This window comes from Pundamilia nyererei, unplaced genomic scaffold, assembly GCF_000239375.1.
Source record: "Pundamilia nyererei isolate P.nyererei 1_Seehausen unplaced genomic scaffold, PunNye1.0 scaffold00300, whole genome shotgun sequence".
Classification (NCBI taxonomy): Eukaryota; Metazoa; Chordata; class Actinopteri; order Cichliformes; family Cichlidae; genus Pundamilia; species Pundamilia nyererei.
Window position 1 is genome coordinate 434,500 of NW_005187701.1, and position 12,492 is coordinate 446,991.

The 12,492-nt window shown below is 39.0% G+C and overlaps 1 protein-coding gene across 1 annotated transcript in view; it reads left to right on the plus strand.

The window, feature by feature from the left end:
- The window catches only part of LOC102208310 (lactase-phlorizin hydrolase-like), a 29,806-nt gene extending 22,976 nt beyond the window's left edge, over nt 1–6,830 (plus strand). Inside the window, exons 7-19 of the mRNA XM_013915413.1 lie at nt 7–394; nt 496–2,034; nt 2,146–2,414; nt 2,515–2,805; nt 2,915–3,113; nt 3,863–4,065; nt 4,149–4,255; nt 4,484–4,615; nt 4,717–4,940; nt 5,090–5,312; nt 5,478–5,494; nt 5,526–5,618; nt 6,472–6,830. Of these exons, the coding sequence (XP_013770867.1) occupies nt 7–394; nt 496–2,034; nt 2,146–2,414; nt 2,515–2,805; nt 2,915–3,113; nt 3,863–4,065; nt 4,149–4,255; nt 4,484–4,615; nt 4,717–4,940; nt 5,090–5,312; nt 5,478–5,494; nt 5,526–5,618; nt 6,472–6,830 (4,044 nt within the window). The remainder of the gene's footprint in view (nt 1–6; nt 395–495; nt 2,035–2,145; nt 2,415–2,514; nt 2,806–2,914; nt 3,114–3,862; nt 4,066–4,148; nt 4,256–4,483; nt 4,616–4,716; nt 4,941–5,089; nt 5,313–5,477; nt 5,495–5,525; nt 5,619–6,471) is intronic.
- Nucleotides 6,831–12,492: the final 5,662 nt, after the last annotated feature.

A 12,492-nucleotide genomic window follows, 5' to 3' on the forward strand; every position in this document is an offset into this window, starting at 1 on the left:
GCATGCTCTGACTCTGTACCAGCAAAGCTCCCAGTTTTCACTCCCACAGAGAGCCAGAGGATACTTGGTACTGCTGACTTTTTTGGTTTAAATCACTATACTTCTCGGCTAGTCAACAGCAGTGATGGTGGGTGCACCCCTAGTCCTGACGGTGTGGGTGACTTCCATGCAACTGTGGACCCCACATGGAGTTCCACAGCTTCTGACTGGATCTATCCTGTTCCTTGGGGACTTAGAAGGCTCCTAAACTACATTTCAACAGAATACCTGAGTGCTAACAAATTACCTGTATACATAACAGGAAATGGGATGCCAACAGATTACAGTGTTGACAGTCTCACTGACACCAGCAGAATGGACTACATGAGAAGTTACATCAATGAGGCCCTGAAAGGTTAGTGTTGGAGATTTCCCCAATTTGAAGGCACATTTTTTTTAGAGAGAGAGTTAAAATAATTCAAATATAAATTTTGTTTTTGTTTGTTCATTTTGTAGCAACACTCACAGATGGAGTGGATGTGCAGCGATTCACAGTGCAGTCACTCATGGATGGATTTGAGGCAAACCAAGGCTACAGTCAAAGATTTGGTCTTCACTATGTCAACTTTGAAGTGGGATCCAGACCAAGGACCCCAAAGCAATCTGCATATTTGTACGCTGAGATTATCGAGCAAAACGGTTTCAGTTCACAAAAAAGTAAGAAGTTTAAAGCTGCAGAAAGGCCATTAACTCGACGTTTAGCTGCTTTACCACCCTCAGAAGTTCCATCTCAGGCAAAGGTAGTTTGGGAGAAATTCTCTTCACAGTCAAACTTTGATAGAAAAATGTACCATTATGGCACTTTTCCTGAGGGCTTCAGTTGGGGAATTTCTTCTTCGGCCTACCAAATTGAAGGTGGCTGGAATGCTGATGGCAAAGGTCCTAGTATATGGGATAGATTCACGCAGACAACTAACACTATTCCTGATAAAGCAAACGGCAATGTAGCCTGTGACAGTTACAACAAACTTAATGAAGATCTCTACATGCTGCGGGCTCTGAGGGTGAAGTCATACAGATTCTCTTTGTCCTGGTCCAGGATCTTTCCTGATGGCACACGTAAGTCCCTCAACCAGAAAGGTGTTGACTACTACAACAGACTCATTGATGGTCTTATAGCGTACAATATCGAACCCATGGTAACACTGTACCACTGGGACCTTCCTGAAGCTTTGCAAAAGGTCAATGGCTGGGAAAGTGCAGAGATGATTGACATTTTTAATGACTATTGCGACTTCTGCTTTGCTACTTTTGGTGACAGAGTGAAATTCTGGATAACCATTAACCAGCCTCAGACAATTGCATGGTCTGGATATGGACTTGGAAATATGCCACCAAATGTTGTGGACCCAGGATATAGACCATACATAGTTGCACACAACCTCATTAAAGCCCATGCCAAGGCCTACCATACATATGACGACAAGTATCGCCAGTCTCAGGGTGGTCTAATCTCCATAGCCCTCAACGCTGATTGGTTTGAACCTGCTGATGTCAACGTAGTCCGTGAAGTGGTGACTGCTGACCGGGCGATGCAATTCCAACTGGGATGGTTTGCACATCCTATTTTTAAGAATGGTGACTATCCTGATGCACTGAAGTGGCAAGTTGGGAACAAAAGTGAAATCCAAAGTCTTCCACAGTCAAGACTTCCTTCCTTTACTGAAGAAGAAAAGAACTTCATCAAGGGAACTGCTGATGTATTCTGTGTAAATCATTACACTACAAGGGTAGTGAGCTATTTTACAGCTGCACTTCAGCCTCACTCCTATGAATCAGACCAGGACATGAGAGAAGCAGAGGAACCTGATTCACCAACTACAGCCATTCCTAACCAAAAAGCTGTGGCCTGGGGCTTGAGGAGACTCCTCAACTGGATCAAGGAGGAGTATGGTGATCCAGAGATTTATATTACTGAGAATGGAGCAGCAGTAGAATGGGACGACTTTGAAAGAGTAATGTTCTACAAGACCTATATCGATGAGGCTCTCAAAGGTGCAGTGATATAAAAATATTTCAGAAGATATTTAACATTTTCCACCACTGCCATGACTGGTTGTTCATTTATTTTGTATGTATGTGTTTGCATTTGTGGTTACATTACAGCCAATAACCTTGATGGTGTGCGGTTGCGAGGATACACAGCAACAGCTTTTATGGATTCTTTTGAGTGGCTGCACGGGTACAAATTTCTATTTGGGCTGCACCATGTGGACTTCACAAACCCAGATCGTCCAAGAACACCAAAGTACTCAGCTCATTACTATTACAACATCATAAAGGATAATGGTTTCCCCTTGCCAGATGATGAGAAGATGCTTCATGGCCATTTTCGAGAGGATTTTATGTGGAGTTCTGCTTCAGCATCATACCAAGTAACTTATACTTCTACTGCAATTTTACTTTTACTCAATACTGTCTTGCTTCCCTTGTTTTCATCTTTTTAAATTTTTGTTTTGGATTTACTGTGTCCAGATTGAAGGAGGATGGAGGGCAGATGGAAAAGGTCTAAGCATCTGGGACAAGTTCGCTCACAGTCCTTCCAAAATATTAAATGATGACAATGGGGACATAGCCTGTGACAGTTACAATAAAATAGAAGAGGATGTTGCGATATTAAAGCAGCTGAAAGTCAGCCATTATCGTTTCTCCTTATCCTGGCCGAGAGTCCTTCCTGATGGCACCATTAATAACATTAACGAGGCTGGAATCAACTACTACCAAAGACTTTTGGACGCACTGCATGCTGCAAATATCCAGCCACAGGTATGAATAATTCCTTTCTGGCAAACAGAAAATCTTTGTGCCAGAAAATATACATGGAAAGTAGATCAAGTCAGCAAGTACAGCCAATTTTCCTTTCCTTTCCTTTCAGGTTACTCTGTACCACTGGGATCTACCACAAGCTATAGAGGATTATGGAGGCTTTTTGAATGACAGCTTTGTTAAGCTTTTCAGGGACTATGCTGACCTCATGTTTGACCGTCTTGGTGACAAAGTGAAAATTTGGATCACCTTTAATGAGCCGCTCGTTGTAGCCCGCCATGGATATGGCTTTGGAGACTTTGCCCCAGGTATGGTTTGAGCCAGTGGTTTCCAATTTTTTTTTCTAGGCCCCCTCCCAGCACAAACACATGATCCATCCACACACACACACACATATTTTGTTTTCAAATTCAATTGCGGTTTATTTCACACCTCAAACTGTTTGTGAAGAATTAAACAAATAAATGTAAACTAATAAATTACAGGTAGCAATAACATCAACTACTACCTCTTTTACACCACGTCCACACCTACACTGGTATTTTTGAAAACACAGCTTATTCTATGCATGTGGGCCTTTCGTCCACACGTAAACTGCAGTTTGGGTCACTGAAAAAGTATATTTTTAAAAACTCCTGCCATGGTGGAGATTTTTTTTATCAACAAAAACAGAAAATCTCTGTTTTCAGAAATACCCATGTACGTGTGGAGGTAGAAAAATAAACCATCTTTATGGTGTAATTATTGTATGTGTAGTTGTTTTGTTTTGGTCTTATTGTGTAAGAATATTCAACATTGCTATCAATACATTTTCCAAAAAAATGCCTCTCTGTGCAAAATGGGTTTAAAAACATAAACAACTGTTACTGTTTGTCCGTGATATGGATATGGGGTCAAGGTAAATATCTGAGTATTTTGAAATAAGCTGTAATCTGTACAGCAGTTCTTCACATTTCTAAACCATAGTGACAACCCCCCCCCCGACCTTGCAATAAAAACAATAACAACAAAAAAAACAGAGCATATAGGCAGCAAATGTGTCTATGTTTGTCCCCAGGAATCAGTTCAGGTCCAGACACTCTGCCCTACATTGTTGGTCACAACCTGATTAAAGCTCATGCCGAGGCCTGGCATCTCTACAATGACAAGTACAGGGCCAAACAGAACGGCATAATCTCCATCACAATCAGCTCTGACTGGTCTGAACCCAGAAATCCTTATAGACAGGAGGACTATGATGCTGCACGACGTGTGGTGGAGGTATGCCAATTCCTTTCAGATTTGACAAAAGAAAAATTAACAGCAGTTAGTTTCTAGTGACTATTATGTTTCTCTTTGTGCAGTTCACTCTTGGCTGGTTTTCCCATCCCATATTTAATGGTGACTACAGTGAAATTATGAAGACAAGAATAAGAGACAGAAGTCTAGCTGCTGGTCTACCACAGTCTCGGTATTATGAAGGCTATTATTAAATCACAAAAAGCTAATTCTGTTCACAAGCGTTTTTCACTAACAACACTACTTCCATATGAACAGAATCAACTTTTTGGGATTTCCTTATCTGGATGATTGAGCATCCGTCAAGACCCTATTATTAAATCTTTAAAAGTTTGTCTGTGATTTTCTAAGTAGCTCTATAGTATAATAAGTAAGTTTGGTTTCACTTAAATTTCTCCAGGTTGCCTGAGTTTACTCAAGAGGAGATTAAGAGAATTAAGGGCACTCATGACTTCTTTGGATTGAACCAGTACACATCTGTGCTGGCATTCCCTGTGGACCATGGAAATATTGCAAGCCTTGAGGCAGACATGTAAGAAGTTAACATTTGAAAAACAACTGTCTTCTGGAACTAATTCTTCTGAACAGCTTTGCTTCTTTATTCTGTGATTTACCAAATTTTGCCCTCCGCAGTGGTGCAGCGACAGTTCCTGATCCCACTTGGTTGGATTCAGCCTCCGTCTGGCTAAAGGTCACACCATTTGGTATCCGCAGATTGCTGAACTTCATCAAAAATGAATATGGAAATCCACCAATTATTGTCACTGAGAATGGAGTCTCAGAGCAGGGACCTATTGATCTAAATGATGTTCACAGGATCTACTACTATGAACAGTACATTAACCAGGTGTTGAAAGGTAACAAAAACCTCCCTTTATAAAAAAAATCTAAAGCCAGGAATGTCCTGGAGAGGAAAATAACATAATCATGTTTTGTGTGTAATATGGATGCTTTAAAATAGACTATGAATTTCAAGAATATGAAGGTACTTATTTTCTCTTCACAGCTTACTTGCTTGATGGTGTGGATGTGCGTGGTTACACAGCGTGGTCACTGTTGGACAACCTAGAGTGGGCTTCTGGCTTTTCACAGAGATTTGGTCTGTTCTACGTTAATCGCTCAGACCCTAATCTTCCTCGAGTGCCTAAGAGCTCTGTAAATTTCTATGCCACAGTCATAAAGTGCAACGGATTCCCTGAATCAGGAGTGCCTGAACCCAGAGTCTGGAGGTAAAAGAATGAAATATTTGCTTAGATGCCTACTTTGAATGATAGACCTTTAAATTAAATGTTCAAATAAATAACTAACTTACCTGCTGAAAAGCAGGTTAATTACTATCTGCAAATCTTCACAACTAATACGACAGTATTGTTTTTACTGTATCTCTTCTGCAGCAACAACCGCGCCAACAGCTGCACCACCAGTCAACATTAACAGCGTGAAATTCCTTGGTCTGGATCTCTCCGCCGATGATGCTGAGACTGGACTTTACACCACATTTGCTCTACTGATTGTTGCAGTAGTAGGAGTCATTTGTGTTTCTGTTTTCCTCTTTAAGATAAAAAAAAAAGTCCAAGAAAAGTGAACATGTGGACAGTATCAAAATGGAGTAAAAACTGTAACTGCAAATAAGCTGATGTGCAGTGTAGGCCCCCGTAAACAGCATTTGATTGCAGACCCTTAAAGACTGAAAAATACTACTAGGCTCATCAGACATAGAAAATTGTAAGTTTCTCATGACTTAGTTATTAAATCCTTGTACATTATAATTTGCTTGACCACTGCTACAGCATGAAGATTTGAGAATCCCCCAAAATGATTAAAAGTGTCATTTTATCCTGTACTCAAAAAACATAAAAGTAATTTATGTAATAAGAAAAACAATTTTCAGGTTATAGTACAGGATGTAACATACGCCTCAAATTTGAATAATGTTTTTGTATATGTTTATCAGATAATCAAATATATCAAATAAAACACTGCAAAAACATCCAGTGAATTATGTCATGATTGCTGTTAAATGTAAGTACCTTCTTCATCTTCAGATTTTTTTCTTCACTTTTTTGTACAGTGATAAGCAATTTTTGATGGTGATACTGTTATCTTGAAGTAATCAAAATTACACTGTGAATCAAAACAATATATCCATTATATTTATTATATTTGTTTAAACATTTGTTATTTAGCTATAAATCCAGTGGCCTCTGAAATCTCTTAAATCTTTGCAGTTTTTTACTTCAATACATTTGACTTCAGCGGTCTCCAGCAGTGTTTCACAAACAAGGAGCAGAGTAACACACTTTAAATTGTTCTTGTTAAAGAGACCTGATGAGAGTAAGTGTCAGGGTACTGTATCTGCTAAGGTTTGGACTTGTATTTGTTTTCCAGCTTCAGTCAGCACTCTACAGCCCTCACCACACTCCCTGCCCCTGGCTGATGCCCCCAGGCGCCGGTGCGTTGGTGGTTCTAAGTGTCTGGGGCTGGGCGCTCACGTATGTACTGGCTCACTCCTGGTGGCTGCTTGGGGGCCAGCGGGCACATCACTGCAGGCCCCTTTGGCTTCTGCTCCATGGCTGCTGGTTGACCCCATATCTGTGGCTCTTCTCAGCTCCTTCCAGGAGGGCGGCACGGATGCCCCTCCAATGGTCCTCCTTGGGCTTTTGCACTCTGGATGTCATGGGCCTGGATCTCCTGCATGCCTGCTTCATGTCCTGGGGGACAGGGCCATGGCTCCCTACATCCTCTAGCAGATCTGTTTTTCTTCTCTCTTTCTTTCTCCATTTCCAATCCTCCAGCCATGTCTGTCGGGGGATAGGAAAAAAAAACCCCAAAAAACAAAAAACTCTACAGCCAAGGCCAGAACCGAAAGGAGGAAAAATGGGCGACGTAAAGGTATCATTATGTTAATATTTATCAGAGTGAGAGAAGTGAAGTGAGAGAACTCTGAAGAATCTGGTGTTCAGTTAAAATCATTTTCAAGGACTGAAGGAGTCAAAAAGCTTTATTTGTCATTCGCATCACATGTTAACATGAGGTGGAATGAAATTATGTACACACGGTCCCGGAGTGAAAAGAAACAAAAATAATGAAGAAACAGAATTATTACATTTTTTTAAGTTATAAATAAATAGTTAAGTTTGTTATGTTTTTTTGTTTTTGTTTTTAACAAGCAGAAATGATAAGTAATAAGACATTACAATAAATAATACTATAACTAGAGTGCAACAACCTGAGTACCAGTATGGAGTATGGGTTTAGAGTGTGGGTATAAATAAATATATATATATATATTTTTATATTAAAGATTACTTACATTTTTTGTTTGCATGTACTATAAATTTGGAAAAAGTACAAAATAAAAAGTAAAAAAAAAAGATTACTTTCAATCTCTTAAAAACATTTCCAAAAATTAAAATAGAAAACCATTTTTTTATGCTGCTTCTCACTGCTAATCTCAGAAGCTTTGATTTAAACTGGAGTTGCTATGCTCTGCAGAAATCACAGTCCCACTATAGGTCACTGTGGAGAAGTCACATGTTTTATACAGAACAAAACAAACAAATACCCCCCCCCCCCCCCCCACACACACACACATGTTTAGAGTGTTTTGTATTGATGATTTGTGCTTTACTCACCTGAGACTAACAAAGTAATATAAAATATATTTTACCACCAATTCCCAGAGACATTATAATATTATATATATATATATGTATATATATATATATATTTTTTTAAATTTATTATTTTTTTTCCATGTGTCCATGTTTGCTTATAACTTATTCCAGATGCTTACCTGAAACAGGTAGAGTATAAAAGGAAGCCAGCTGAAAATAAAGTTAAAGCTTAATTGATTTTAAATATCATAGTTTGCAACAAATATCATGCCACGTTTGACCTCTGACCTCATTTTAACATTCATACATTATCACTATAGTTTAAGGCATTCGAGTTTTGAGGCATTAGGCTCAGACATTATCAGTGGGATTTATTTCTTTGAGATATGAATTTCTTAAACAAAGAAGTTTGAAAATAACTTCTTTGTTTAAGAACGAGACAAAATAGAATGAATATATCAACAATTTTATACTATTGCCTTAAAAGTAAATATTGTCCAGAGAGTGGAGAAGTAGCTTGTTGGAGGTTTGTACTCTCCAGGTGCTTCTTGTTTATTTATATTTTCCACCATGACAGAGCACTTTCTCCTTCCTCCTGCTGCATTAATCGTCCTTTGTCATCATGACCTTTGGGACATGTAGTAAACAATTAGGAAAACGCACCGTCATACTTTCTGCACATTTAACAACTGTGGGCTGCATTTCAAGAAAGATAAAACCTGTGTCCCAGAGTAATCTAATTTCTTATTATCAAAGTAATCAAATTTTCTAAGAACAACCTGAAAGAACATGTGCGTGCGCACACACACACAAGCAAAGATACTTAAACAAAGAAATTGAAAACAAAAGAAACTGACACAAAGTGCTTTACAGTCACCCTCATTTGTAATCAGGGTCTCCAAGAACCCAGTTAAAAAGTTGGAAGTAATTGAAAAAAAGTCAAATAAAAATCAAAATATAACCAAAATATAAATATATTATATCGTTAGCTTCATAGCATAAGTGCCTAGGTCATTTTTTGGTCAAATTGCATGTGATATTTAAAAATATGCATGTGATATTTAAAAATATGCATGTGATATTTAAAAATATGCATGTGATATTTAGAAAATTAGTTTTGTCTTGTTTTCCGAAAACACAAAAAAATGACTTAGGCACTTATGCTATGAAGCTAACGATATATAAAAATTCTAATAGTGGTAACACAGTCAACTAAAGCAGCAATAGGAAACATTTATAGTGAGCTCGACCAAACTGAAAATGTCTTTCCTTTAAAGATGATTTAAAATCATCACTTATTATAATTGTCTTTTATCTGTATCAGGTGGTAGATTTTATTTGCTGTAGAACAGAATAGAACCTTATTAAAACTTTTTTAATTTCCCCTGAGGGGAATTATGGTTCCAGCAGCACAACACAACACTAACTGAAATACAAATAAGAAAACAAAATTACCAAGCAGGTACAAATAATTAAGAATAGAACATTAAGAATAAAAAAATCAACAGCAGAATTTAAAATGGTAATAATGAAAGGAAATCCAGGAATTAAAGTGTAAAGCGTAATACATTAGCAGTGTGTTTGTTTGGTTATTTCACTGGGTTGACATCATCCACCCCTCCCCTCCTCTTCCCCCTCACCCTGAGTGCTGAGTTGTACAGTTTGATGGCTCAGGGTACAAAGGAGATTTTAGGCCTGCTGGTTCTGCTGCTGGGGAGGAGCAGCCCATCGCTGATCGGGAATCTCTGGGCTTTGATGACAGTATGCAGAGTGTTGCTGACGTCATCCATGTTTGGCAACAGTCCTGTTTTCTTCCACTGTCATCAAAGATATAAAAGCTTTAATTAGTTTATCTGAGTAATAGTGAATGGAATAAAGATAATTTTTATAGTAGGCTGTTATCAGTGGCGGTCCTAGCCTGTTTGGCGCCCTGGGCGAACACTCCCTCTGCCCCCCCCCAACACACACGTAAAACATATTAAGGATTGTACACATTAACATAAAACTGTTGTCGGAACCATACTGAATTTCACCAGAGAAACACACACACACATATATGAAGAGAGAGAGAGAGTATGCATAGTATGCAAACGGCTACCAAACAGCCATCATAATTCGTCATACAATGAAAACAGGACAAATCAACAATTGACACCGACTAATTAATATTAAAATCTGCAACATAATGTTTGAAGTTTAGTTTGTTACTGTTACTATTTTTTACCATTTCTTCTTGGAGCAACTGTAACCCACATAATTTCTTTAGGGATTAATAAAGTATTCTGATTCTGATTGTTTCAGGATGACCAATCACACATCTTACCTGCATCTTTTGCTTGTTTCTCCTCCTCTTCTTTTATCTTTTTTCTAAACTGAGCACCAGATGACTTTGAACTTTTCTTGTCCATCTTCCACTGGTTTTAATTTTGCACTCCAGTATGAAAACAAATCCCCCAACTCGAGGATCGCCACAAAATAAACTAACAGACCAACACCTTAGTTCACAAATTCACTTTGTCTAAGGTTTATTTCTGGGATTTCGCACAACCCAGGATTCAACTCATGAATACATAATGGATTTGGATTTACAACATTATGAATGAAATGTGCTCTTTTTGGAAGCAACATCGACGGGTTGTGTGTGAGACTTTAAATCATCAAAGTAAATTATAAATTTCAAATTGTTATTGATCCTTTACCCCGAGTCCTAAAGTGTATATTTATTTTCTTACTCTTCTTATATTTATTGTTTGTTTACTTGCACTGTTGTAACTGGATCTCTATATACTGCACTGTATGTAGCGGAGATGACAATAAAGTTTACTTTGACTTCAGCAGCGAGCAGGCGCACCGAGGGCTCTCGCGCTCACTTTTCGCGTACAGAATTTCGAAAAAACATCGGTGCAAATTATAAGTCTGTATCATGATGTCTGGTGTTTTCGTGTTTGTTGTTTTGTTTTTCTTTTCTTTTATTCTGCGAGCTACAGCCAGCCAGAGAATCCCCGCCGCCCCTTCCTCTCCTCCCTGTGCCACAAGCAGCAGGCGCACCTCGTAAACGGAGGGCGCCCTTACGCCCAGCAAATGGGCGATAGAAAGCCCATCGGTGCCTACACATTCGGTGACATTCCCACTATGCGCTGGCTGATGTCGGGGCGGCATGAGTATGATCATTTCTTTTTTTTTCTTTTTTTTGCCGATGCCCGTGATTCCGACCCCCACCACGATGCCGCCCCGGGCAACCGCCCGTGTCGCCCGTATCAAAAACCGCTACTGGCTGTTATAAACTTTGGGACTAGAAGAATTTGTCCAGAAGACTACGTGTGAGTGTGTGTGTGTGTGTATTTTCAAATTAAATTTTAATGTATTTTTTAGCTATGAAAATACCATGCTGGAATCTCTTATACTTTGCTATACACTATACAAACAAAATTGAAATGTATTGAATTGAATAGTTTGATGATTATAAAAAATTATGCAAATTTTTATGCTATTTTTATTTTTATTAATTTTTATGCTTTCACAAACACATGCCCTGTCGATCAACTATCATCATTTCTTTCTGAAAGTATTTTGCCATTGGAAATATATTTTCTTCTTCTCAGTTGCATTAATGTTTAGTACAGATCATGTTGCACTGACACAGATGCACTTTGCTGTCAGACCACTGCTTTTCAAATAAATTAAAGAGAAGCTTTCATGCTCATTTGCAGCTCTTTGTTCTCAGACTCTATTGCAGTAGCACTATCGAGAGTGTCCTGAGCAGCTGCATCACTCTGCTATGGTAACTGCATCGTATCGGATCTCAATACCCTACAACGGATAGTGAGAACAGCTGAGAAGATCATTGGAGCCTCTGTTCCCTCCATCACGGACACTTATAGCACCCGCTCCACCCGCAAAGCCGCCAGCATCATTGTGGAGGACCCCACACACCCCTCACACACACTCTTCACCCTGCTGCCTTCTGGAAAGAGGTAATGGAGCATCCAGGCCCTCATTACCACACTGCGGAACAGTTTCTTCCCCCAAGCTGTCAGAGTCCTGAGCACTCAGTGACTGGAATGACACACACACACCCACCTTCATGCACATCACTACCAAGCACTCATCTGTCTTATCTTGTTTTTTGTTTTTTGTTGCAATTTTTGCACATTGCACTTTAAGCAGGGTCTCAGAGGAATATTGTCTCATTTCACTCTGTACCGTACCACGGTACATGGTTGAAATGACAATAAAAGCCACTTGACTTGAGTAGCGTTGTATGACTCACAGGTCAAAAACTTTCCATTTTGCTAAAGCATATAGTTAGGGGTGAATCACGTGACCCTGAAACCTCAGCTATGCTGCAGTACGTGTAGTCTGCTGGGGGATTCCCATGATGCATTGAGTATTTCTACTTCAGTCACCTTTCTCACTATGTGTTAATAAACCTCTCTGCATTCAATCATACTTGTTATTCATCTCTTTTTGCTTTTAAACCTTAAATTAGGTACATTTTAATGCGATCAAACAATGAAATTACCTATAAACAAGGTCAATGAATGCGACAATATGAATAATAATACTTAAATGTACAGAAATATACAGTTAACAGTTGGTTTAAATAATAATGGATTGTATTCATATAGCGCTTTTTGAGACCCTCAAAGCGCTTTACAATTCCACTTTATAATTCCCCTCTGGCCATCACCAGTAGGCAGTATAGGTGAAGTGTCTTGCCTAAAGACACAACAACCAAGAGTGTCCGAGCCGGGGCTCGAACCAGCAACCTTCTGATTACAAGGCGAACTGC